Source organism: Aquarana catesbeiana, linkage group LG13, assembly GCF_042186555.1.
Source record: "Aquarana catesbeiana isolate 2022-GZ linkage group LG13, ASM4218655v1, whole genome shotgun sequence".
Classification (NCBI taxonomy): domain Eukaryota; kingdom Metazoa; phylum Chordata; class Amphibia; order Anura; family Ranidae; genus Aquarana; species Aquarana catesbeiana.
Genome location: NC_133336.1, coordinates 52,523,072 through 52,549,611, shown reverse-complemented (window position 1 = coordinate 52,549,611; position 26,540 = coordinate 52,523,072). Strand labels below are relative to the sequence as shown.

At 47.6% G+C, this 26,540-nt stretch overlaps 1 protein-coding gene and 1 long non-coding RNA gene across 2 annotated transcripts in view; one reads left to right on the top strand and one right to left on the bottom strand.

Moving 5' to 3' along the window:
* Positions 1-26,540, bottom strand: part of LOC141117230 (uncharacterized) — a 38,873-nt gene that overhangs the window by 10,681 nt on the left and 1,652 nt on the right. The window contains exons 1-2 of the long non-coding RNA XR_012237121.1: positions 26,387-26,540; positions 3,684-3,861 (exon numbers count right to left, since the gene is read on the bottom strand). The exon at positions 26,387-26,540 is cut by the window's right edge and continues 1,652 nt beyond it. This is a non-coding gene — a long non-coding RNA (uncharacterized lncRNA). The remainder of the gene's footprint in view (positions 1-3,683; positions 3,862-26,386) is intronic.
* The window catches only part of TDRD9 (tudor domain containing 9), a 393,320-nt gene continuing 386,939 nt past the window's right edge, over positions 20,160-26,540 (top strand). The window contains exon 1 of the mRNA XM_073609957.1: positions 20,160-20,435. Coding sequence (XP_073466058.1) covers positions 20,284-20,435 — 152 coding nt within the window. The 5' untranslated portion in view covers positions 20,160-20,283. The remainder of the gene's footprint in view (positions 20,436-26,540) is intronic.

Genomic DNA, 26,540 nt, shown 5'->3' with positions numbered 1-26,540 from the left:
ACAGCCACATGCCCCCCACTGTAATACAGCCACATGCCCCCCACTGTAATACAGCCACATGTCCCCCACTGTAATATAGCCAGTCCACATGTCCCCCACTGTAATACAGCCACATGTCCCCCCACTGTAATACAGCCACATGTCCCCCACTGTAATACAGCCACATGTCCCCCACTGTAATTCAGCCACATGTCCCCCACTGTAATTCAGCCACATGCCCCCCACTGTAATACAGCCACATGCCCCCCACTGTAATTCAGCCACATGCCCCCCACTGTAATACAGCCACATGCCCCCCACTGTAATACAGCCACATGCCCCCCACTGTAATACAGCCACATGCCCCCCACTGTAATACAGCCACATGCCCCCCACTGTAATTCAGCCACATGTCCCCCACTGTAATAAAGCCACATGTCCCCCACTGTAATATAGCCAGTCCACATGTCCCCCACTGTAATACAGCCACATGTCCCCCACTGTAATACAGCCACATGTCCCCCACTGTAATACAGCCACATGTCCCCCACTGTAATATAGCCACATGTCCCCCACTGTAATATAGCCAGTCCACATGTCCCCCACTGTAATATCCACACGTCCTCAATGTAAGCCAGTCCACATGTCCTCAATGTAATATCCACAGACTTCCCACTGTATACATTACAGTGCTGTTAGTCTTACCTTAATGTTAAGAGAAGCCGCCAAGCCAGCCGCCGGACCCACGAGTTGAGGGCGGGGTGATGACGTCAACACGCAGCTGAGCGCTGCCGGGTGTACCAAGATGGCCGCGGCTCCGGAGCTAGGCCAAAGCCGCGGCTTTTCCTAAAACCCGAGGCCGCGGAGCGCACCGCGGATCGCGGGTGTGCCGATCCGAACAGCCTGGCCCGTTCGGATCACGGATCGGTGACGATCCGTTGCACCCCTATTGAGGACTGGCCATGGGTGAATTGCCATTTCATTGTACACTGTACAATTCAATCCCTCAGTACGGACCCCCCTCCACTAATTATAGGCCCCCTCCCTTAGTACGGACCCCCTTCTCCACTAAGCATAGGCCCCCTCCCTCAGTACGGACCCCCCTCCACTAACTATAGGCCCCCTCCCTTAGTATGGACCCCCCCACTAACTATAAACCCCCTCCCTCAGTACGAACCCCCCTCTCCACTAAGTATATACTCCCTCAGTAAAGACCCCCCTCCATCAAGTATAGATTCCCCACCTCAGCACAGACTTCCCCCACCTCAGTACTAAATACAGACCCCTTCTCCATCAGTATAGACCCCCCTAAGTACAGAACCCCCCACTAAGTACAGACCCCCCACAGTAGTACAGTACAGACCCCCACTAAGTAGAGAACCCCCCACAGTACAGACCCCCTCTTACACTTGTGCTAGTGGAAAGGTGGGTGTCAGAAACATGCTGGGGGGGCACTTTTTACCCTTTTCCTGATCACTGTCTCTGTCCCTCCTCTGTCTATCTACATCCACATAATATAAGCTTAGAACAAACCTCAGATCAGCGCCAGGAATGTATAGCGGCGTCCCTCTTCCCTCTCCGTGTACTTGTAAATAGCCGAGGAGGAGGCGGCTTCGGTCTGCTCTGCGGTACAGGGCAGGGAGACATCCAGCAGAGCTGCGGAGGTGGTAACAGCTGATTCGTGTCTTTGGGGCTGCCCCCGCTGACAGCCTCGACGGGCATTGTGGAGAGCGTTCGGCGCGGAGGAGGAGAAAGTTAACTTCTCCTCCGCTTTGCATGCTGGGCAGGGTCGCGCTGTGAGGTCACTGGTTGCTAGCCGCCAGGCGGCTATAGCAACCAGTGAGCGGAGTATCAGGTGGAGCTGGAGGCAGAGCGAGCACCAGCGCTGTAGCGGGGTTTGCTCGCTCTGTCAATTCCATTCCGGGACACTGTATTGTCCCGGAGTGAAGGTGCCCGGGACAGACCTGCCAATTGCGGGAATGTCCCGGGCAATCCGGGACACGTGGGCACCCTAGTGGGGCCTCATGTATAAGTTTTGCCTAAGGCCTCACAAAGCCTAGAGCCGCCTCTGTCCATGGGGGTCCCAGTGATAGGATTGGATATCCTCCTGTAATTTATAGAATTGAAGTTCCTTTTATGGCACTTTTTGTTTACAAGTAAAAATCTGTATTTTTGCTAGAAAATTACTTAGACCCCCCCAAACATTATATATATATATATATATATATATATATATATATATATATACACACTTCTTCCAATTTTTCCGATTTCCAGTTGACCAGTTTCTGATGAACTGACCGACATTTGAGTGGCCACAGCATATATTTCACATTATAATATCAGCATTGTAATAACAATATCAACTATAGCGATTTTTGATAATCCAATAAGGAAGGGGTCTCCTATAGGGGGGATAGTGGGAGGGGAAGGAATAGTGCCCCATCATTGGTATCAGTGGGAGGAATAGTGCCCCATCATTGGTATCAGCGGGAGGAATAGTGCCCCATCATTGGTATCAGCGGGAGGAATAGTGCCCCATCATTGGTGTCAGTGTGGGAAATATTGCCCCATCACTGGTGTCAGTGGGAGGAATAGTGCCCCATCATTGGTGTCAGTGTGGGAAATATTGCCCCATCATTGGTGTCAGTGGGAGGAATAGTGCCCCTTCATTGGTGTCAGTGTGGGAAATATTGCCCCATCATTGGTGTCAGAGGGAGCAATAGTGCCCCATCATTGGTATCAGTCGCAGGAATAGTGCCCCATCATTGGTATCGGTGGGAGGAATAGTGCCCCATCACTGGCATCAGTGGGAGCAATAGTGCCCCATCATTGGTGTCAGAGGGAGCAATAGTGCCCCATCATTGGTGTCAGTGGGAGGAATAGTGCCCCATCATTGGTGTCAGTGGGAGGAATAGTGCCCCATCATTGGTGTCAGTGTGGGAAATATTGCCCCATCATTGGTGTCAGAGGGAGCAATAGTGCCCCATCATTGGTGTCAGTGGGAGGAATAGGGCCCCATCATTGGTATCAGTCGGAAGAATAGTGCCCCATCATTGGCATCGGTGGGAGGAATAGTGCCCCATCATTGGCATCAGTGGGAGGAATAGTGCCCCATCATTGGTATCAGTGGGAGCAATAGTGCCCCATCATTGGTATCAGTCAGAGGAATAGTGCCCCATCATTGGTATCGGTGGGAGGAATAGTGCCCCATCATTGGTGTCAGTGGGAGGAATAGTGCCCCATCATTGGTATCAGTGGGAGGAATAGTGCCCCATCTTTGGTGTCAGTATCATTTCCCTATTTACATGAAGGTCAGGTTATTATAACCCAGCCAGCACAGAGTTCCCCGTTACAGTACAAGGGGAACTGTGATGTAAGGGCGAATGCTGCAAACTTTGGTGTAAAGGAAAACTCTGATGTAAGGGGGGCTCCAGAGATCACCTTATATCAGAGTCCACTGACTTCCCCTTTACATTATTGACCACAGAGTTCCAACTTACATTTATAATGGGAACTCTAATGTGGGGGGGACTCTGGTGACCACAGAACACCTCTGCAGAGTGAATGCACTAAGGTAAGGGGGGGGGTTACTAATATAAGGGGGAACCTTTATATCAGTGCCCCCTACCTTACTGTATTCACTCCCCCTTACATCAGTGCCACCCCTCCCCCCAGACTGGTCTTGTAGCGCTGTCACTGACCTCCTCTCAGGTGCACCATGCAGGGCTAAGCCAGACGGTCCTCTCTGGGCTCCAGCTTGGTGGTTCTGGTTTCATCCAATGGTCTCCTCCCCACAGTCCACAAACTTCTGACTCCTCCCAAGACGCCCGTCCTGGCAGCACTTCCTCTCTTGACTCTTCTGTAGGCTCCTTCCAGGGTCTGCAGAAATGATACAGGAGATGGTCAGAGACTGGGGACATGATACAAGAGATGGTCAGAGACTGCAGACATGATACAAGAGATGGTCAGAGACTGCAGACATGATACAAGAGATGGTCAGAGACTGCAGACATGATACAGGAGATGGTCAGAGACTGCAGACATGATACAGGAGATAGTCAGAGACTGGGGACATGATACAGGAGATGGTCAGAGACTGGGGACGATACAAGAGATGGTCAGAGACTGCAGACATGATACAGGAGATGGTCAGAGACTGGGGACATGATACAAGAGATGGTCAGAGACTGCAGACATGATACAGGAGATGGTCAGAGACTGGGGACAATACAAGAGATGGTCAGAGACTGCAGACATGATACAGGAGATGGTCAGAGACTGGGGACATGATACAAGAGATGGTCAGAGACTGCAGACATGATACAGGAGATGGTCAGAGACAGCAGACATGATACAGGAGATGGTCAGAGACTGGGGACATGATACAAGAGATGGTCAGAGACTGCAGACATGATCAGAGACAGCAGACATGGCACAGGAGATGGTTATAGACTGCAGACATGATACAAGAGATGGTCAGAGACTGCAGACATGATACAAGAGATGGTCAGAGACTGCAGACATGATACAGGAGATGGTCAGAGACTGCAGACATGATACAAGAGATGGTCAGAGACTGCAGACATAATACAAGAGATGGTCAGAGACTGCAGACATGATACAGGAGATGGTCAGAGACTGCAGACATGATACAAGAGATGGTCAGAGACTGCAGACAAGGTACAAGAGATGTCAGAGACTGCAGACATGATACAGGAGATGGTCAGAGACTGCAGACATGATACAGGAGATGGTCAGAGACTGCAGACATGATACAAGAGATGGTCAGAGACTGCAGACAAGGTACAGGAGATGGTTAGAGACTGCAGACATAATACAAGAGATGGTCAGAGACTACAGACATGATAAAAGAGATGGTCAGAGACTGCAGACATGATACAGGACATGGTCAGAGACAGCAGACATGGCACAGGAGATGGTCATAGACTGCAGACATGATACAAGAGATGGTCAGAGACTGCAGACATGATACAGGAGATGGTCAGAGACTGCAGACATGATACAGGAGATGGTCAGAGACTGCAGACATGATACAAGAGATGGTCAGAGACTGCAGACAAGGTACAGGAGATGGTTAGAGACTGCAGACATAATACAATAGATGGTCAGAGACTGCAGACATGATACAGTAGACGGTCAGAGACTGCAGACATGATACAGGAGATGGTCAGAGACTGCAGACAAGGTACAGGAGATGGTCAGAGACTACAGACATGATACAAGAGATGGTCAGAGACTGCAGACATGATACAGGAGATGGTCAGAGACTGCAGACATGATACAGGAGATGGTCAGCGACTGCAGACATGATACAAGAGATGGTCAGCGACTGCAGACATGATACAAGAGATGGTCAGAGACTGCAGACATGATACAATAGATGGTCAGAGACTGCAGATATGATACAGTAGACGGTCAGAGACTGCAGACATGATACAAGAGATGGTCAGAGACTGCAGACATGATACAAGAGATGGTCAGAGACTGCAGACATGATACAAGAGATGGTCAGAGACTGCAGACATGATACAAGAGATGGTCAGAGACTGCAGACATGATACAGTAGACGGTCAGAGACTGCAGACATGATACAATAGATGGTCAGAGACTGCAGACATGATACAGGTACTGTGTATGGTGTGGTGATGGATGCCCCCCCCCAATCTCTGTAGATGGGGAGATGTTGCAGACAGTGTACAGTTCTAGGACCCGGGGGGAGAATGTCCTCTCTCCCCCCTCTAGAATACACCCATACCTCGCAACTTTCTGAGATGGGAATGTGGGACACCTATCATCAAATGTATGCAGGCATAGGACACACCCCTTGCCACGCCTCTCTTAACCACTTTCCGCCTGGCCCATAGCAGATTACGGCCGGGCGGTGGTTCAGTTATCCTGACTGGGCATCCTATGACATCCAGCAGGATAACATGCCGCCGCGCGCCCGCAGGGGGGCGCATCGCGGCGATCGGTGGATCGGTGTGTCAGTCTGACACACTGCTACACCAATCTTGGTAAAGAGCCTCCGGCGGAGGCTCTTTACCATGTGATCAGCCGTGTCCAATCACGGCTGATCACGATGTCAATAGGAAGAGCCGTTGATCGGCTCTTCCTCACTCGCGTCTGACAGACGCGAGTAGAGGAGAGCCGATCGGCGGCTCTCCTGGCAGGGGGGGCTGTGCTGATTGTTTATCAGCGCAGCCCCCCCTCAGATCACCACAGTGGACCACCAGGGATCGCCACTAGGACCACCAGGGAAGAGGCAACATGTGGATGGCCAGGTATGTACCCCATGGCCATCCACATGTGCCCAGTCAGTGCCCAATCTGTGCCAATCAGTGCCCGCAAATGGGCACTGATTGGCACCATTATGTTGCAGTGATGCCCAGCAATGCCACCCTTAGGGGCATCACTGCAAACAATCAGTGTCATCAGTGCCACCCATCAGTGTCCATCGGTGCCACCTGTCAGTGCCCATCTGTGCCCATCAGTGCCCACCTATCAGTGCCCATCCGTGCCCATCTGTGCCAACTATCAGTGCCACCCATAACTACCCATCAATGCCACCTACGAGTGCCCATAAATGCCACCTACGAGTGCCCTTCAGTGCCGCCTATGAGTGCCCATCGGTGCCACCTATGAGTGCCCATCAGTGCCGCATACCAGTGCCACCTATCAGTGCCCATCAGTGCCACCTATCGGTGCCCATCATCAGTGCCACCTCATTGGTGCCACCTCATCGGTGCTCATCAGTGCCCGTCAGTGCAGCCATATCAGTGCCTGTCATTGAAGAAGAAAACCTACTTATTTACAAAAATTTTTAACAGAAACAAAGAGAAACTTGTTTTTTTTCAAAATTTTCGGTATTTTTTTATTTGTTGCGCAAAAAATAAAAACCGCAGAGGTGATCAAATACCACCAAAAGAAAGCTCTATTTGTGGGAACAAAATGATAAAAAATTCGTTTGGGTACAGTGTTACATGACCGCGCAATTGTCATTCAAATTGCGACAGCGCTGAAAGCTGAAAATTGGCCTGGGCAGGAAGGTGTCTAAGTGCCCGGTATTGAAGTGGTTAAAGGAGAATTGTACAAAAACAAATGATTGGTTAAACCCACAAGTGCTTTTTTACCCCCATTATTCCTTTATACTGGCCTTTGGAATTTACAAATGCAGAAATGTAGAAATTGGATGAAAGGTTTAGCCCTGGGAAACACTTTTTGAAAGGTAAATAGTGCATTTTATATACAACTTTATGGATCAGAGCAAAATGAGGGACAAATGAGGAGGAAAGAGGGTCATTGCTCCAAATGAGGGACAGTCCCTCGAAATCCGGGACAGTTGGGGGCTATGTACACTGATTCAGTGTGATCCCTGTCCCCTCCCCCCTCCTCTGTGTACAGGGCAGACCCTTCCCCCTCAGGACCCTCACTCACATCATCAGCAATGTCCCGATCCACACAGGTCCCCTCATACTCCCGGCTGGTCCACACACCAAGTCCCCTCCCTCCTGCCCCTTCCGTAGTCAGTAAGAAGGCAGGAAGTACGTCACGTGAGGGGTAGGAGCTCTGAAGGAGGACAACTTCCTCCTATGAATGGAGTCCTCCAAGCACCTTATTGGTTGCTAGGATACTAGGAAACTAGCAAACAATCGTTTTGACAGGCGGGACTTGCATAGTTGCCAACATTGTAAAAAAAAAATGTGGGACACTTTTGTGGCTGTAGGCGGAGCCGTACAATAATTAGGTGGCGGGGCATTTGTTTGTAGGCGTGGCTTAGCAAAAAAAAAACACAAGTGCGGCGTGCGAAGCGTGGCGCGGCGAAAAATGGGCGTGGTTTACGCGTCATAGTGGGCGTGGCTTAAATGGGCGTGGCTCAAGAGGGTGTGGTTAGAGTCTGAGATGAATGAGGGATGGAGAGGGAAAGGGGGAGAGGGGGAGAGGGAAAGGGGGAGAGGGGGAGAGAGAAAGGGGGAGAGGGAGAGAGGGAGAGAGGGGGAAAGGGGGAGAGGGGGAGAGGGGAATGACGGGACAGCAGCCCCAGATCCTACACAATAAAAATATGTGTATTCTAGAAAGTTTAACAATCAGCAGATGAAGATACTCCAAACACCTGGTGTTAGCACTTCAATCATCCCGGCACCATGATTGTTATGGTGTCAGGATGATTGAAGTGCAGTATTTCTATTATTACATTGTAATATAAAATTAAATAATTCAACTCACCATAATGCAGAATCAGTGGGAGCCCTGAGCGTGTCACTAGCCACGTCGCCTGCCCCCGGCAGAGTCCGTCCTCGCATCAGGTGCCCCCGGCAGAGTCCGTCCTCGCATCAGGTGCCCCCGGCAGAGTCCGTCCTCGCATCAGGTGCCCCCGGCAGAGTCCGTCCTCGCATCAGGTGCCCCCGGCAGAGTCCGTCCTCGCATCAGGTGTCCCCGGCAGAGTCCGTCCTCGCATCAGGTGTCCCCGGCAGAGCTCCCCCTCGCATCAGGTGTCCCTGGCAGAGCCCCCCCCCTCACATCAGGTGTCCCTGGCAGGGCCCCCCCTCACATCAGGTGTCCCTGGCAGAGCCCCCCCCTTCACATCAGGTGTCCCTGGCAGAGCCCCCCCCTCACATCAGGTGTCCCTGGCAGAGCCCCCCTCACATCAGGTGTCCCTGGCAGAGCCCCCCCTCACATCAGGTGTCCCCGGCAGAGCCCCCCCCTCACATCAGGTGTCCCTGGCAGAGCCCCCCCCTCACATCAGGTGTCCCTGGCAGAGCCCCCCCTCACATCAGGTGTCCCTGGCAGAGCCCCCCCTTACATCAGGTGTCCCCGGCAGAGCCCCCCCCTCACATCAGGTGTCCCCGGCAGAGCCCCCCCTCACATCAGGTGTCCCCGGCAGAGCCCCCCCTCACATCAGGTGTCCCCGGCAGAGCCCCCCCTCACATCAGGTGTCCCCGGCAGAGCCCCCCCTCACATCAGGTGTCCCCGGCAGAGCCCCCCCTCACATCAGGTGTCCCCGGCAGAGCCCCCCCTCACATCAGGTGTCCCCCAGTGGAGCCCCCCCTCACATCAGGTGTCCCCGGCAGAGCCCCCCCTCACATCAGGTGTCCCCCAGTGGAGCCCCCCCTCACATCAGGTGTCCCCCAGTGGAGCCCCCCCTCACATCAGGTGTCCCCCAGTGGAGCTCCCCTTACAAATTCCCACAGCGGTGCGCCCCCCCTCCCCTACCTCAGAGGTGTCCGCCGGTCTTTTCGAATACCCGCATGGCCCCGCTGCCAGGGAAAGGGGCGGGGGTAGGCGGAGTGAGGCGGGGCGGAGCGGGGCGGATGGTGGGCGGAGTGAGGCGGGGCGGAGGGTGGGCGGCGACGGAGGAGCTCCTTCTAGCCCCCCCCCAGCCGTCTTCAAGCTTTTTCAAGATGGCGGCCGGCGGAGACAAAGTCTCCGCCGGCCGCAGACCTCTAGCGGCGGCGGCGGCAAAAATCAAAAACCGGATTTTTCGGGACATTTCCCGGGACACAAAAAATTCGTGAATGGAGTGTAAGTCCCGGGAATGTCCCGGGAAATCCGGGACAGTTGGCAACTATGGACAGGCAGGAGGAAAACATTTATAGCAGAAGAGACCGATACGGTCTCATCTGCCATACAAAGCCATACAAATCAGTATATTCACACCACCTCCAAAAACCCAGTCAAGGGGATGTCTTTTTTTGATTTATTGCCTATAAAAACTTTACCAGGAGAGGGGTTTAGGGTCACAAGATACTCCAAAACAATCAATAGCAATAATAGGAGGACAAACTTCTTGCTGATCTTCTACAGCAGCCTTTCATGGTGGTAGCAGGGATAGGTCAGTATATCAGCCCCAGTCTCCTCTAAGATTTGCACACACAGGAGTCCATACCAAGGTTTTTACTCACAATGTCCCTGGAGCTGTCTGGCACCCAGCATCCACAGGTACAGTGCCTTGAAAAAGTATTCAGACCCCTTGAAATTTTACACATTTTGTCATGTTACAACAAAAAAACGTAAATGTATTTTATTGGGATTTTATGTGATAGACCAACACAGAGTGGCACATAATTGTAAAGTGGAAAGAAAATGATAAATGATTTTCAAGATTTTTTACAAATAAATATGTGAAAAGTGTGGTGTGCGTTTGTATTCAGCCCCCCTGAGTCAATACTTTATAGAACCACCTTTCGCTACAATTACAGCTGCAAGTCTTTTTGGGGATGTCCGTTTTTATATAAGATTTTATATACATGCTTTTCATGGTATATTCCGACCGTGTGTATGCCCCATCGGACTTTTTCTGTCGACAATTCAGATGGACTTAGATAGAGAACATGTTCTATATTTTTCCGACGTAACAAATTACTATCGGAAAAACCGCTCGTCTGTATGCTGTTCCAACGCACCAAAAACAACGCATGCTCTGAAGCAAGTATGAGACGGAAGCTATTGGCTACTGGTTATTGAACTTCCGTTTTCTAGTCCCGTCGTGCGTGTTGTACGTCATCGCGTTCTGGACGGTCGGAATTTGGTGTGACCGTGTGTATGCAAGACAGATTGAGCGGAATTCTGTCGGAACTCCGTCAGAAAAACCTTCAGTGTTTATTCCGACAGCAAAACCGGTCGTGTGTACAGGGCATAACAGCTTTGCACATCTAGAGAGTGACATTTTTGCCCATTTTTCTTTGCAAAATATCTCAAGCTCTGTCAGATTGGATGGAGAGCGTCTGAACAGCAATTTTCAAGTCTTGCCACAGATTCTCAATTGGATTTAGGTCTGGACTTTGACTGGGCCATTCTAACACATGAATATGCTTTGATCTAAACCATTTCATTGTAGCTCTGGCTGTATGTTTAGAGTTGTTGTCCTGCTGGAATGTGAACCTCCGCCCCAGTCTCAAGTCTTTTGCAGACTCTAATGCCCCGTACACACGATTGGACATTGATCGGACATTCCGACAACAAAATCCATGGATTTTTTCCAACGGATGTTGGCTCAAACTTGTCTTGCATACACACGGTCACACAAAGTTGTCGGAAAATACGATTGTTCTGAACACGGTGACGTAATAAACGTACGTCGGTACTATAAACGGGGCAGTAGCCAATAGCTTTCATTTCTTAATTTATTCTGAGCATGCGTGGCACTTTGTGCGTCGGATTTGTGTACACACGATCAGAATTTCCGACAACGGATTTTGTTGTCGGAAAATTTTATAGCAAGCTCTCAAACTTTGTGTGTCGGAAATTCCTATAGAAAATGAGTGATGGAGCCTACACACGGTCCGAATTTCTGACAACAAGGTCCTATCACACATTTTCCATCGGAAAATCCTATCGTGTGTACAGGGCATAACAGGTTTTCTTCTAAGATTGTCCTGTATTTGGCTCCATCCATCTTCCCATCAACTCTGACCAGCTTCCCTGTCCTTGCTGAAGAAAAGCATCCCCACAACATGATGCTGCCACCACCATGTTTCACGGTGGGGATGGTGTGTTCAGGGTAATGCGTAGTATAAGTTTTGCGCCACACATAGCTTTTTTCTTTTGGGCCAAAAAGTTCAATTTTGGTCTCATCTGACCAGAGCACCTTCTTCCACATGTTTGCTGTGTCCCCCCACATGGCTTCTCACAAACTGCAAACTGGACTTCTTATGGCTTTTTTTCAACAATGGCTTTCTTCTTGACGCTCTAACATAAAGGTCAGATTTGTGTAGTTCACGACTAATAGTTGTCCTGTGGACAGATTCTCCCACCTGAGCTGTGGATCCCTTCAGCTCCTCCAGAGTTACCATGGACCTCTTGGCTGCTTCTCTGATTAATGTTCTCCTTGCCCGGCCTGTCAGTTCAGGTGGACGGCCATGTCTTGGTAGGTTTGCAGTTGTGCCATACTCTTTCCATTTTCAGATGATGGATTGAATAGTGCTCTGTGAGAATTTCAAAGCTTGGGATATTTTTTCATAACCTAACCCTGCTTTAAACTTCTCCACAACTTTATCCCTGACCTGTCTGGTGTGTTCCTTGGCCTTCATGATGCTGTTTGTACATTAAGGTTCTCTGTAACAGCTGTGTTCATTCTGAGATTAAATTACACACACATGTGGACTCTTTACTAAGTAGGTGACTTCTGAAGGCAATTGGTTCCACTAGAATTTAGTTAGGGGTATCAGAGTAAAGGAGGCTGAATATAAATGCAGGCCACGCTTTTCACATTTTTTACAATTTATTTGTAAAAAGAAATTGAAAACCATTTATCATTTTCCTTCTACCTTGTGTTGGTTTATCACATAAAATCCCAATAAAATACAATTATGTTTTTGGTTGTAACATGACAAAATGTGGAACATTTCAAGGGGTATGAATACTTATTGAAGTTACTGTTGTTCCTTAGTGAGGGAGACAAAAGATCCTTCACCAGACCAGGGCTTCAGGGTGATGCCCTCCTGTAATTACCCCTTTAGCATTCTGACCCTCAACTCAACTCCTGCTGAGACCCAGACTGCAATCTCCTGTTTTAGAAACTCTCTCCTAGGGACAGTAAGCCCCCCCCAGTAACTGAAACTCTCCCTGAAGAGAACACCTAGAGCTTTTATCACCTTCCCAGCCACCTTCTAGACACCTGCTTCCAGGGATTGGATGGGGCATAATAAATATTCAACTGGTCATCTGCATCTCCCTGCCCTATATTCTGGAAGAAAAAAATTAAATATACCTAGCAGTCTAACTAGGAGGGTGCTACATTGGAAAGCGATTAGAACATCTCTTATGCCGCGTACACACGAGCAGACTTTTCGACCGGACTGGTCTGACAATTCGACCGTGTGTGGGCTTCATTGGACCTGCAGCGGACTTTTTCGGTCGAAAATCTGACGGACTTTAGATTTGGAACATGTTTCAAATATTTACATCGGAACTCCGCCGGACCCAGTTCCTATCGAAAAGTCCGCTCGTCTGTATGCTAGTCCGACGGACGAAAACTGACGCTAGGGCAGCTATTGGCTACTGGCTCTCAACTTCCCCATTTTAGTCCGATTGTACGTCATCACGTACGAATCCGTCAGACTTTGTTGTGATCGTGTGTAGGCAAATCCGTTCATTCGGAAAGTCCGTTGGAAGTCTGTCGAAAGTCCGTCGGATTGTCCGGTTGAAAAGTCCGCTCGTGTGTACGCGGCATTAGACTTTTATTGCTGTCTGTGTCTCCGTTAGGTAAATTCACCCTCTTTGTTTGTCCTGTTTACCATTATCACTGAAAGTGAAAGTAAATCACAAGAACAGTAATAGAGGGGACATCTTCCAATGGGGACACCAGTTCTGGTGACCCTGGTGACACCCCAGAATTCCTTCACTTTGGAGGGATTCCTCTCACTTCCTGTTTCGGTTATGGCACAGGAACATAAGGGAAATCTCCTTAATGGAACACAGATGGCAAAAAGAAACTGACAGGGGTTATAACCCTCCCTAAGGGCAGGTTCACAGCAGGGTTGCACAGGAATGTAGCACGTGCTCCTGCGTATTCCCATGCGGTGTGGTTTTGCAGCCTATTCATTTGACTGGAATTGCACCGGAATGTGGAGAAAGTAGTGCATGCGATATTTAAAAAAAAACATTGAAACAAATCGCATGGTACTGCAGTACCATATGATTTGGTGCCTGCAAGTGATCTGCTGTTGTCATTACAATGGCACCTGCAGCAAATCGCAAAGGCAGTGCGTTTTGAGCATGGTACAGGAAACATGCACAGAACACGTCTTTCCTGCATTGCGTTCTGCTGTAAAACGGCCCTTTCTCTATCCAAAATGAAAAAAATAGTTTTGCCTTTAGTTATACTTTAAAGTCATACATGATATTGTATATTCATTATGTCATGTGCATTCTTCTACGTGACTAGGCTCTGTTATGCTGACCATACAACTAGCCTATTCTTTTTTTTATCAACCAAGAGATGGAGTTGTTTTCCTGATCACAATTCAAAGGGGTCATTCAATAGCGCACACATACACAAACTTGATCTACTCCACATTTGATTGGATTTTTCAACTTATTTGATTGCTTGAGAGCGATTAAAGCCTTTCAAAATTCCTTTTGATCTTACAGCAATTTGATTATAGTATTAATTCATTTGCTACAGCGAAAAAATGTGTTTGGCTCACATTATAATAAAATAGTATTTTGTGGCATTTCTGTATGATTTGTAAATGAAAGCAGAAACTTTCAGGTTTATTGCTCAATCTAGAACATCTAGAGCAGTGATGGCGAACCTTGGGACCCCAGATGTTTTGGAACTACATTTCCCATGATGCTCATGCACTCTGCAGTGTAGTTGAGCATCATGGGAAATGTAGTTCCAAAACATCTGGGGTGCCAAGGTTCGCCATCACTGATCTAGGGTTTCAATAAACTGTTCAGCACAAGTGAAATTAGGATTTCCACATGGCTGGTATTTGTTTGGCCTGGCCATAAAAATTTGATTTTTTTTTGGTCAATGTTATTTTTAAAACTGAACTCCAGGTATGAACTTTTTTGCATATCTCATACCTCAGGGGCCGCTAGGAAAGTTACTAAGCAGCTTCCCCTCTGCACACTAACCTCAGGGGGTTGCTCACTTGGTGCCGTCGCCCTCAAAAAAAAAACAAAAAAAAAAACCACTTTGTGTTTTGTTCAGTAAATACAAGGCGTTCTGATTGAACGAGGTGGGGATTGTGATGTCACTGTCTCTCCTCTCCACCTTGTCCAATCAGAGAATTCCTTGTAGTCTTTGAAAAAAATACAGGGTGTTCTATGAATGTTGGCAGCGCCAAATGAGTGACCCGCTAAGGTCAGTGTGAAGTATGGAAGCTGTTCTCATGGACTCTACACAGGACCCAGAATATCGTGTCTATCTCTGTAGCAGCTCTGACTACTACAGTGATTGTCAGTTTCCCCAGTGTCCCCCCAGGTATGAGATATGCCTACTTACATGCTGGACCAGCAGAAGTATGCAATAAAGATATCTGGAGTTCAGCTTTAATGAAATAAAAAAAAAAAGAAAGAGAAATAACCAACATATTTAAAATTGACTATTTACATTAATGTTTTGCATTGGCCATCATTGGAAAGAAATGCATTTAGCATTTTCTCTATGTTGATGTGGGTTTTATTGACCGGAGACCTTGAAAATGCTCAAAAACACATTGAACAGTACAAATATACACATGCTAACATATTACAAACACGCTCTAAACCCAATGCAAGCCTCAGTGAGTGCAGGATTGCATCTGACCTACATATCACTATAGGCAGAATCAATGGTACAATATCGCCCCCTTGTGGGAGAATCTGACATTATATAAGACAAGAAACTTAAAGAGCTATACAGTAAAACCTTGGATTGCGAGCATTTGTTCCAGAAACATGCTTGTAATCCAAAGCACTTGTATATCAAAGCAAATTTCCCCATAGAAAATAATGGAGACTCAAATGATTTGTTCCACAACCATTTATTCAGAAGTCCTTCAGTTTAAAGTCCATATAAAAAGTTTATAGCAATATGATAGGTCGTGTAACCATAAAATGTCCATCCATAAATGGAAGCCTCCACAAGGGGAAGCAAATTCCAGCAGGAGCTACAGAGTATAAAAGAGAAAAGAGGCGCCTTTAAGTGTAGCAATATGGTTACATTTAATGAAGGTACAACATTTAACAACTGACATGGTTGATGATTAAAACATTAACAGTATGCAGGCCTCTGAGGTAAAGCTGTCCATATAGACCATCCCCCACACCGCCGGCTCTCACCGCTGTCAAGTCTGCAATCGTGACCGGGAAGACTACCCTGCAGTAGAGCGATTGAACCGCTTGTGAATCGCAGCGTGGAAGAGATGATGTCAATGGTGGTGAGGAGGATGGTCTATGTGGATATCTTTACCCCAGATGCCTGCATACTTAGATGTGCCTGTTGTAATCATCAACCACGTGAGTTGCTAAATGTTGTACCTTCATTAAATGTAACCATATTGCTACACTTAGAGGTGCCTCTCTTCTCTTTTATACTCAGTTTTGACATGACGCTACTTGTATATCAAGACATCGCTTGTATAGCAAGTCAAAATGTATTAAAAAATGTTGCTTGTCTTGCAAAACGCTCTAAAACCAAGTTACTCTCAAACCAAGGTTTTACTGTAATGCATTACTGTACATGTATATAATGCATTATAGTGGAAGATGCTGTGCAAAAATATAACCTGCTCTATTTTTTTCAGCGCACACAACACAGTTCATACATTGCATTGTTTATGTGTTGGGGCTGCATTGGGCATCACTGCCCAATAGGGCTATTTTACACCAACCCTAATTCTTTCGCCTTTAGCTATTTTTTGCCATTTTGTCTTAAGGCCTCGTTCTCACCTGGCGCAGCCCTTGCTGCTCCTCTGAAAAGGGATTTGGGGTAGGATTGCTTTTCCGAGGGCACTTAAAGTGGAGTTCCACCCAAAAATGGAACTTCCACTTTTTGGATCCCCCCCCCTCCGGTGTCACATTTGGCACCTTTCGGGGGGGAAGAGGGAGCAGATACCTGTCTATTACAGGTATTTGCTCCCACTTCCTGGCATAGATCACCGCGGCGCTTGTGAGACACAGAACACAGCAGGGACCTGAGAGGACGCGCAGCGCGACTCACGCATGCGCAGTAGGGAACCAGGAAGTGAAGCCGCACGGTTTCACTTCCTTATTCCCTTACAGAGGATGGCAGCGGCAGCAGCCGAGAGCCGAAGGATGGATCGGCTTCGGCTGCCAACATCGCGGGCGCCCTGGACAGGTAGGGGTCCATATATTAAAAGTCAGCAGCTGCAGTATTTGTAGCTGCTGGCTTTTAATATATTTTTTTCAGCGGACCTCGGCTTTAACAAGCAGTAAGTAGGAGATATATAAAGTGGAAAAATACTAATGCGCAAACCAAATATATATAGAAAAGAACTGAGTAGCTGCCAACATGAAAAAGTGTTCCCACACAGTGCAATAACATCAAAGAAAAAACTATAATTTATAATAATATTGCAAATACATAAAGTGACAGTGCATCAAATAACGTGAACTTCACACACTATAAGGTGCCATAATAATAAAGTGACAATGCAATAAAATGAGTATACAAGTGCTCAATCAGAAAGAAGTTCATAAGTAAAGTTCATACGTAAAGTGCTTGTGTGAAGAAAAATCAATGAATCCAAATCATAAAGGTGCTTAATCAAAGAAAAGTTCATAAATTGAAGTGCTTGTGTAACCCCTTCAGATCCACGTTATAGCCGAATGACGGCTACAGCGCGGACCTACTTTGCCGGGAGGCTGTCAATAGATGTACTCCCCTTTGCACGCTCCCTGTGCGCCCCCCTGTACGGGCCGCCGGTCACGACACAGGGCTCTGAAGAAATGGCACGGATGGCCGTTCCTTTAGAATGCATGTGCCGATGATCAGCGGCGTATATAGTAAATAGCTCCTTATTGGTGCAAGTTTAGGAGATATTTACAGCACCTACAGGTAAGCCTTATCATAGGCTTAACTGTAGGTACAATAAAAAAAGAAGACTTTACTTCCTCTTTAACTAATCTTTTTTTTTTTTTTTTTATATAATTCTCCTTTAAGGGGGCATGGCAGGGGGTGTGTCCTATGCCTGCATACTTTTTCTAATAGGTGACTCTTGCTCCCATTCCAAAAAGTTGGGGGGGGGGTAAGCTTCCAGGCTTGCACCAGTTTTAGGCCTTGTTTACATGTGTGCTGCTCTCTGAAATGGGATCCGCATTTAGATTTTGAAAGCATCTGACAGGCATTGAAGAGGCGTTGTATCCTCATGCTTTAACCCCACCCCAGCGCGTTGCGTCTGGGCACTCCTATAAAGTACAATGGGTTGCAGTCAGGGGGCCGCAGTGCCTGCTGAAAACATCAGTGAGCAAAGCATCATGGGCGCTGTATGTGTACAAAATAATTGGCTCAACCATGCAGTTTTACAGTCCCTCAACCGCTATTGTAAATGAGGCCTTACTTTGATAAAATAAATGCTAGCTGGCATGCTGACACCTCAGCTTCAGTCCCTTCTGAACCTCTGACCAGGGAAAGCAGTTATAATTGTCTTCTTCAATTCCTTTTACTGAAATGTATTGTGTTTTTGCATTAAAAAGAGAAGTAGAAGCAGTACATATTCGAAATAGGGACAAAGGGTATTAACCGCTTTAGGACCGCCCCACGTACATTTACTGTGGCACGGCAGCCCATTAGCGCAAAATCACCTGCCTGTATGTGATTCTCGTCTTTAGCTCTCGGGCATGAGCCGCCGGAGCTCCGCTCTCGCTGTGATTGGACACAGCGGGAGCCAATCAGCGGCTCCAGCAGCCGCGATGGCCCCCGGGAGCCCGGCGATCGTTTGTAGAGAGGCAGGACGGCGGTCTGCCTATGTAAACAAGACAGACCGCTGTTCTGCCAGAAAGGAAAATGGAGAGCTCATGTTTCCGCTAAGCAGAAACATGGATCTGTTTTCCTTTAGTTAAAGCACTCCCCCTACAGTTAGAAAGCACCCATAGGGAACACATTTAAACCCATCAAGCCCGAGGCATGATGGGTCTGTGACGTCACAAGGGGGCGTGGCCTCCGGATGACATAATCCGATTGCCACACCCCCATCGTTATTTAAGAATAGCAGGACATCGGCGCCGACAGATCAGCGGGACGCAGAATCGGAGGAGGGTCGTCGGCTGGAGCAGTGGCAGAGGAAGAATAACACCGGACAAGATTTTTAATAAAAGACTTGTCAAAAAGTGAATGGGTAGGGGTACAATGTACCCCATACTTATTCACATAGGGGGGGCTGGGATCTGGGGGCCCCCTTGTTAAAGGGGGCTTCCAGATTCCGATAAGCCCCCCGCTCGCAAACCCCGACAACCACTGGGCAAGGGTTGTCGGGAAGAGGCCCTTGTCCCCATCAACATGGGGGCAAGGTGCTTTGGAGTGGGGGGCACTGAGCGCCCCCTGCCCCAAAGCACCCATCCCCCCATGTTGAGGGCATGTGGCCTGGTATGGTTCAGGAGGGGGGGCGCTCGCTTGTCCCCTCCCTTTCCTGACCTGCCAAGCTGCATGCTCGGATAAGGGTCTGGTATGGATTTTGGGGGGACCCCCATGGCATTTTTTTAAAAATTTTGGTGTGTGGGGGTCCCCTCCGAATCCATACTGGACCCAAGGGCCTGGTATGGACTTGGGGGGGACCCCACACTGTTGTTTCTCTTGATTTTTTTTTAGCCAGCATTTGTTTTCTTTTTAACATTTAGCGGGAAGCCCGCTGACAACTGATGACCCATCGGTTGTTAAGGTGCGGCGGCCGGTTTCCCACCCCCCCTCCTTAGCAACCAGCTATATAAAGTGTAAAAAAAAAAAAAAAAAAAAACGCAAAACGCAGATCTCGGCAAAAACTCGTGTCCAAAAACGCGGCAAGCACTGCAAAAAGCACTGCAGAAATACTCAAAAGCAACATGCATAGATGTGGATCGGCTGGATTCACATCTATGTATTTTTAGTGCTTTTTGCATTTTGCGGATTTGCACTACAGAACGTGTTCCATAGGAAACCATGGTAAATGGACTGTAGTCCAAATCAGCAAAATGCAAAAAGCACTAAAAATGCATAGGTGTGAATCCAGCCTTAGTGCTTTTTGCATTTTGCAGATTTGCATTACAGTTCATTTAAAATGGTTTCCTATGGAACATGTTCTGTAGTGCAAATTGCAAACAGCACTAAAAATGCATCGGTGTGAACCAGGCCCAAAAATGAATGGGAGGTCATTGCTGGCATAAAGCTGAATGTTCTAGTTGCCAGGCTGCCCCTGTCTCCAGTACTTCAGAGTAAGGCCTGACTCACATCTATGCATTTTTGGTGCTTTTTGCAGATTTGCACTACAGAACGTGTTCCATAGGAAACCATGTTAGATGGAATGTAGTGCAAATCTGCAAAATGCAAAAAGCACTAAAAATCCATCGGTGTGAACCAGGCCTTGATGACAGGTTTTCTTTAAACTCTCAGCAAACTAATAAACTCAAGCCCCTCCCCCTTCAATCTATCCGCCTATCCCTCCCAGGGCTTGAATCAGCCATTCACGCCAATCCCTGTCGCGCAGGCCTTGGTCACGCGCCGCACTGTCAGCAGGCTCCGCCCACGTCTGATATAACGGATTGTCCGGGGAGATTTTGGCGCCAGAAGGCGGGTCACGTGGTTGGGAAGTTGTTCGCGGCGCGGAGTGAGCTCCGAGCGGGAGGGACTCAGCGGGCGCCATGCTGAGGAAGCTGACGGTGGATCAGATCGCCGATTGGTTTACCATCGGGAAAGAGGTGTCCGATGTGAAGCTGCTGGGCACCTGGACAGAGCCGGGCCGGGCTCCGGAGCCCGAGGAGGAGGATGAGAGGAGCCGGAGGAGGCGCAAGGGGTAGGTGCGGCCTAGGAGGTGGGGGGACCACGTGTACGAGGAGAGCTGACAGCCTCAGGGAATGGCGGAGGAATCCTCCTACAGAGTCCTACATTCACCTCTCTTCATGTTCTCCATATCATTATTCTGTACTGGAAGCCAACATTGGGGGTCCTCGGGGGCTGGACTGTGTCCTATTCAGAGGGGAACCCACAGACCTCATCCACCACTCCACTTCTGGGTTTAACTAACCATGTGTGTTTTTTTTTTTTTTTTTTTTTTTTTGTACAATGCTTCTTTAAGGGGCGTGTCCTATGCCTGCATGCATTTTCTGATATTCCCAACTCACAAAGTTGGGAAGTTTGTTCTTTTTTGAAGCGTTAACTGACAATTTTGCGGTCGTGCGACGCTGTACGCAAATAAAATTTGTCTCCCCCCCCCCCCACACAAATAGAGCTTTTATTTTTTTGCCATTTGATCACCACCTGCATTTTTTTTTTTTTTTTTTTGCTATAAACAAACTGACAATTTTGAAAAACAATATTTGTTACTTTTGTTTTAACCACTTCCCGACCGGCGCACGCCGATGTACGTCGGCAGAATGGCACGGCTGGGCAAATGGACTTACAGGTACGTCCATTTGAATTCCCTGCCGTGCCGTTGCGTTCGCGCCGGCCGGGAGCTCCGTGAGTTGGGTCGTGTCGTGGGTCCCGCGGACTCGATCGCCGCGGGGATACCCGCAATCGCCTCACGGAGAGGACGAACGGGGAGATGCTGATGTAAACAGCATCTCCCCGTTCTGCCTAGTGACAAGTGTCACTGATCACAGCTCCCTGTCATCGGGAGCAGTGATCAGCGTAGTGCCACACACACACACATACACACAGCCCATCACTCCACTAGGACATACTTAACCCCTCCCCGCCCCCTAGTGGTTAACCCCTTCACTGCCAGTGTCATTTACACAGTAATCGGTGCATTTTTAATCGCACTGATCGCTGTATAAATGACAATGGTCCCAAAATTGTCCGACGTGTCTGCCATAATGTCGCGGTCACAATAAAAATCACTGATCGCCGCCATTACTAGTAAAAAAAAAATTAATAAAAATGCCATAAAACTATCCCCTATTTTGTAAATGCTATAACTTTTGCGCAAACCAATAAACGCTTATTGTGTTTTGTTTTACCAAAAATATGTAGAAGAATACGATTGGCCTAAACTGAGGAAAAATTTTTTTTTTATATATTTTTGGGGGATATTTATTATAGCAAAATTTAAAAAATAATGCGTTTTTTTTCAAAATTGTCGCTCTTATTTTGTTTATGGCGCAAAAAATAAAAATCGCAGAGGTGATCAAATACCACCAAAAGAAATCTCTATTTGTGTGAAAAAAAAAAGGACTTCAATTGTGTTTGAGAGCCACGTCGCACGACCGCGCAATTGTCAGTTAAAGCGACGCAGTGCCGAATCGCAAAAAGTGCTCTGGTCAGGAAGGGGGTAAAATCTTCCGGAGCTGAAGCAGTTTTACATCCAATAAAAAATGTAAAAAAAATCCTATTTTTTTTTTTTTCATTTTAAGCCAATATGTATTCTGCTACATGTTTTTGGTAAAAAAAAAAAAAAAAAAATCCCAGTAAGCATATATTGATTGGTTTGCACATAAGTTAAAGCATCTACAAACTATGGGATATTTTTATGGAATCTTTATTATTTTACTGGTAATGGCGGTCATCAGTGTCGTAAAGCGGCACTGCGACATTGCGGATGGACAAATCGGACACCTAACATACTTTTTGAGGACCAGTGACGCTAATACAGTGATTGGTGCTAAAAAATATGCACTGTTACTGTACTAATGACACTGACAGGGAAAGGGGCGATCAAAGGAATAACTGTGTACCTGGGGTGTGTTTTTATTTTAAACTGTGGGAAGACAGAGATCCGTGTTCCTGCTTAGCAAAAATACAGGCTCTCTGTCTTCCTTACGAACAACGACAATCTGCCTTGTTTACATAAGCAGACCGCCTATCTGCCTCCCAGGAACGATCAGCGGACACGCTGATCGTCTCCTGCTGTGTCCAATCACAGTGAGAGCAGGCCGCTGCCGGCGCACATGTGTGAAATGTAGAATCGTGAACCTGTACATGATTCTGTGCAGAGGAGTGGCCGCACACCGTAAATGTACGTGGGGGCGGTCGGCAACAGGTCAACCACTTGCTGACCGGTTCATGCAGATGTACAGCGGCAAAGTGGTTTGTTCCCACAAATCGCTGTATGGGTACCTCTGTACCTTTAAGGGCGATGGCAGGCGCGATCGCGTGCACGAGAGCATGAACAGGGATTTGTGTGTGTAAACACACAAATCCCTGTTCTGTCAGGAGAGAAGAGACATCGTTTGTTCCTACTAAGTAGGAACAATGATATGTCTCCTAATCAGTCCTATCCTCTCAGAACACAGACTAGGGAACACAGTTAACCCCTTGATCTCCCCTAGTGTTAACTCCTTCCCTGCCAGTGACATTTACACAGTAATGGGGGCATTTTTATAGCACTGATCGCTGTATAAATGTCAATGGTCCCAAAAATGTGTCAAGTGTCCGATCTGTCCGCCGCAATGTCGCAGTTCTGCTAAAAAATCACAGATCGCCGCCATTACTAGTAATAAAACAAAAATGCCATAAATCTTTCCCATAGTTTGTAGACACTAAAACTTTTGTGCAAACAAATCAATATACGCTTATTGCGATTTTTTTTTTTTTTTTCAAAAAAAAAAAAAAAAATGTAGAAGAATATATATTGGCCTACACTGAGGAGGAAATTTGTTTTTTAATATTTTTGGGGATATTTATTATAGCAAAAAGTTTGATGCTCCTTTTTTTTGTTTATAGTGCAAAAAATAAAAAGCGCAGAGGTGATCAAATGCCACCAAATGAAAGGTCTACGTCAATTTTGTTTGGGTACAGCGTTGCACGACGCGATTGTCAGTTAAAGCGACGCAGTGCTGTATTGCAAAAAAATGACTCGGTCATTAAAGGGGATAAACAAAAAAAATTTAGCCTGAAGATTACATAAGACCCCCCCCCAAAAAACATTCTATAAACACTTGCTGACCAGGCCTTTTCTGGAATTCTTTGTTTACAAGTTTAAATTAGTATTTTTTGCTAGAAAATTACTTGGAACCCCCAAACATAAATTATATTTATTTATTTTTTTGAGAGGCCATAATGAGAAAAATGGTGATCGTTGCAATATTTTATGTCTCGCTGTATTTGCGCAGCCGTCTTTCAAACACAATGTGTTTTTTTTTTTTTTTTTTAATACACCCTTTTGAATAATGGATACCCAACATGTCCAACCTTAAAGAGGAAGTAAAGCCTGATGTGTTTTACTTCCTGTTTGTTTCCCTGCAAAGGTAAAGCATAATGGGCTACTATGCATCGCATAGTAGCCCATTATGTGTCACTTACCTGAAACCGAAGTCTGCGACGTCCCCGATTTCCTTGCCGGCTGGAAGCGTCCATCTTCTTTCCGGGGTCGCAGACTATGGCTCTGTGACTGATCGGAGTCGCATGACGTCACTCCCGCGCTGAGACATGACCTCTACTTGGAACGGCACAGCGTGAGATTTCTAAAGTGCGCATGCGCAGAAGAAATCCTTGTAACGGGAATTAGGAGTAGGTTTAGGAGATATTTACAGCACCTACAGGTAAGCCTTAAAGCGGTAGTAAACCCGCTGACACTTTTTTTTTTGTATACACCTGTAAGGTAAAAGGCATAATGAGCTAATATGTACCGCATACTAGCTCATTATGAATTACTTACCTTAGAACGAGGCATCGGTATCTTACCTGGTCCACGCCGAGGTTGCTGACATGTTGCCTCGGCGTGTCTTCCAGGCATCGTGGCTCCAGCGCTGTGAGTGGCTGGAGCCGCGATGTCGTCACTCCCGCGCATGCGCGCTGGAGATTTCTTTTCGGCAAGGACTGGCTTCTGCCGGGCTTGCAGCCGAGAATCTCCTGTGCGCATGCGCCGCTGCAGTCAGCGGCTCATTTTTACCTACAGGTAAGCCTTATTATAGGCTTACCTGTAGGTAAAAGTTAACAATTAGACTATACAACCGCTTTAATATAGGCTTACCTGTAGGTAAAAGTGTGTTGTAAGGGTTTACAACCACTTTAAATTTTGTGTGCGCCTGTGAAATGGCATCCAAATGCATCCACCAGACAGGCAAGAGTCTGCCTGTCAGTTTTACACACAATTTTGGTGGCTGCAGCCACCAGGTATTGTTAAGCCCCGCCCCTGCTGTCAGGTCCGTATGACATTTGGACCTGGCAGTGAAAGGATTAAAAGGCTGGTCCGGAGATGAGAGCACCTATATTCCCTCTCTCCCCCCCGACATGCAGAGGCTTCACTCGGGGTGGGGGGGCATTACTGCATTTGTGTTGGCGCCCCGCATATGCCCGAGCCCTTTACGTACCCTATACGTAGGAGTTGTCATCCTGGTCCAGCTAATCAAGATGGCTTAAAATAAAGGGCAGTGTGGGGGTGGGGGTATGGTCTGCTTTGCCAGGTAATATGCTGTGCATTGTATGGCAATAAGCCCATGGGGCCCAAATTTAAATTTTCCCCAAACACCTTCCAGGACTGCACATATAATAGATGATTGGCTCTGCCTTCAACAGGAAACCCAAACTGGAAAGAGATTAATAGGTTCCTCCCAACCTCCTCCCCTCAGTTTTGTGTTTCCAAACCGTCCAGGAGGACACTGCATCATGTTTTGTTTTTTTGGGGGTTTTTATTTTTTCCTTCAATCTGGTAAATGTGGTTATTGGGGCCCTTTCTGGTGTCTGAGGCCAGGAGTGCCTGTGTGCTGAGTCGCTTAGCAGAAAGTTATTTCATTTAGCTTTACAGGTACTTGCCTCCTGTGAGGTTGGGCAACTCTTGTGCTTTGTATGCTGCTTTAGGGACGACCGTGGTGCACTGGACTGTGGAGCATGTGGTCAGGTGGACCAAAAATGGCAACAGTGTCTTATCTCATATTACAGGGTGTTTTACCAGTTGTGTCCTGTAGGCTGGGTTTACCAAGATGGCAGAGGAACGCTTTAGAGTGTGCCCTGTCTCGCTGGAGTCCCAAGATGGCAGCACAGTGACCTACTTTTGGTGCGCGCGTCGCACTTCTCCTTAGGGCTAGCGTTTAAATAAAGTTCCCGCTACTTGGATTGCGGCTATAGTACCTGGTTGTGGTTGCCTACTTATTTTTTTTTCCCCCTTGTGGCAGCGTTTTTCCTGCACTGTGGTCTGTGCAAAGTGGGGGTTATTTTGAAATGGAGACGGAGCCTCTATACAGACTAGAGCACAGAGTGCCTCGATCTCCAAACCCATATTTGTTTTAGTGGATTTATCTCTAGGGCACCATAGTTGAGAAGGTGGCGTCTATGTCACCGCCTCTGCCCTTGAAGTTAAACTGTTAGGTCTATAGCTGTTCCTGATTGGGGAGGATTCTGGCTCTCTCCCCAAGGGTAGCTCTTTAGAGGAAGATGAAGCTTGTAGCTCTGCCAGGTATCTTTCCATCAGAGGATGACTAGTTGAAGATGGTAACAGGATATCACAGCGCAGAGTGGCATGGGTGCTTTGGTTGGATATCCTGGACGGAAGACACTTGCAGCAGGCGGACTGGTAGACTGGCAAATGCGGATACACAGCAGCAGGTGCAGAACAGCAGGCCGCAAACAAACTGAGCAGGCGGATGCAGGATGTCAGGTGGGCAGGCAGAAGTCAGTAGCAGCCAAGCAGCCAGAGGTAGCAGAGCAGAGTCAGGGCCAGGGTTGGTATCGGGCAAGTAGAGAAGGCATCGGAACGGTAGACTAAAGGGAGAGTTGGGTCACAAGCCAGGTCAGCAACAAGGTATCACGCACGAGCACAGACGCAGAAACAGACACAGGAACAGGTCACAGGCAGTAGAAGCTTACCACCACTCGGCAATTCTCTAGTCGGGAGCCACTTTAAATAGGCAAATGAGCGCCAAGTATTCACACACGTGTGCAGGCACACGCATGTGTTAGGGGAGGTCTGGTTGTCACTTGAGAATTATGAGCACATCTTTGTGCTCAACTGAGCATACAA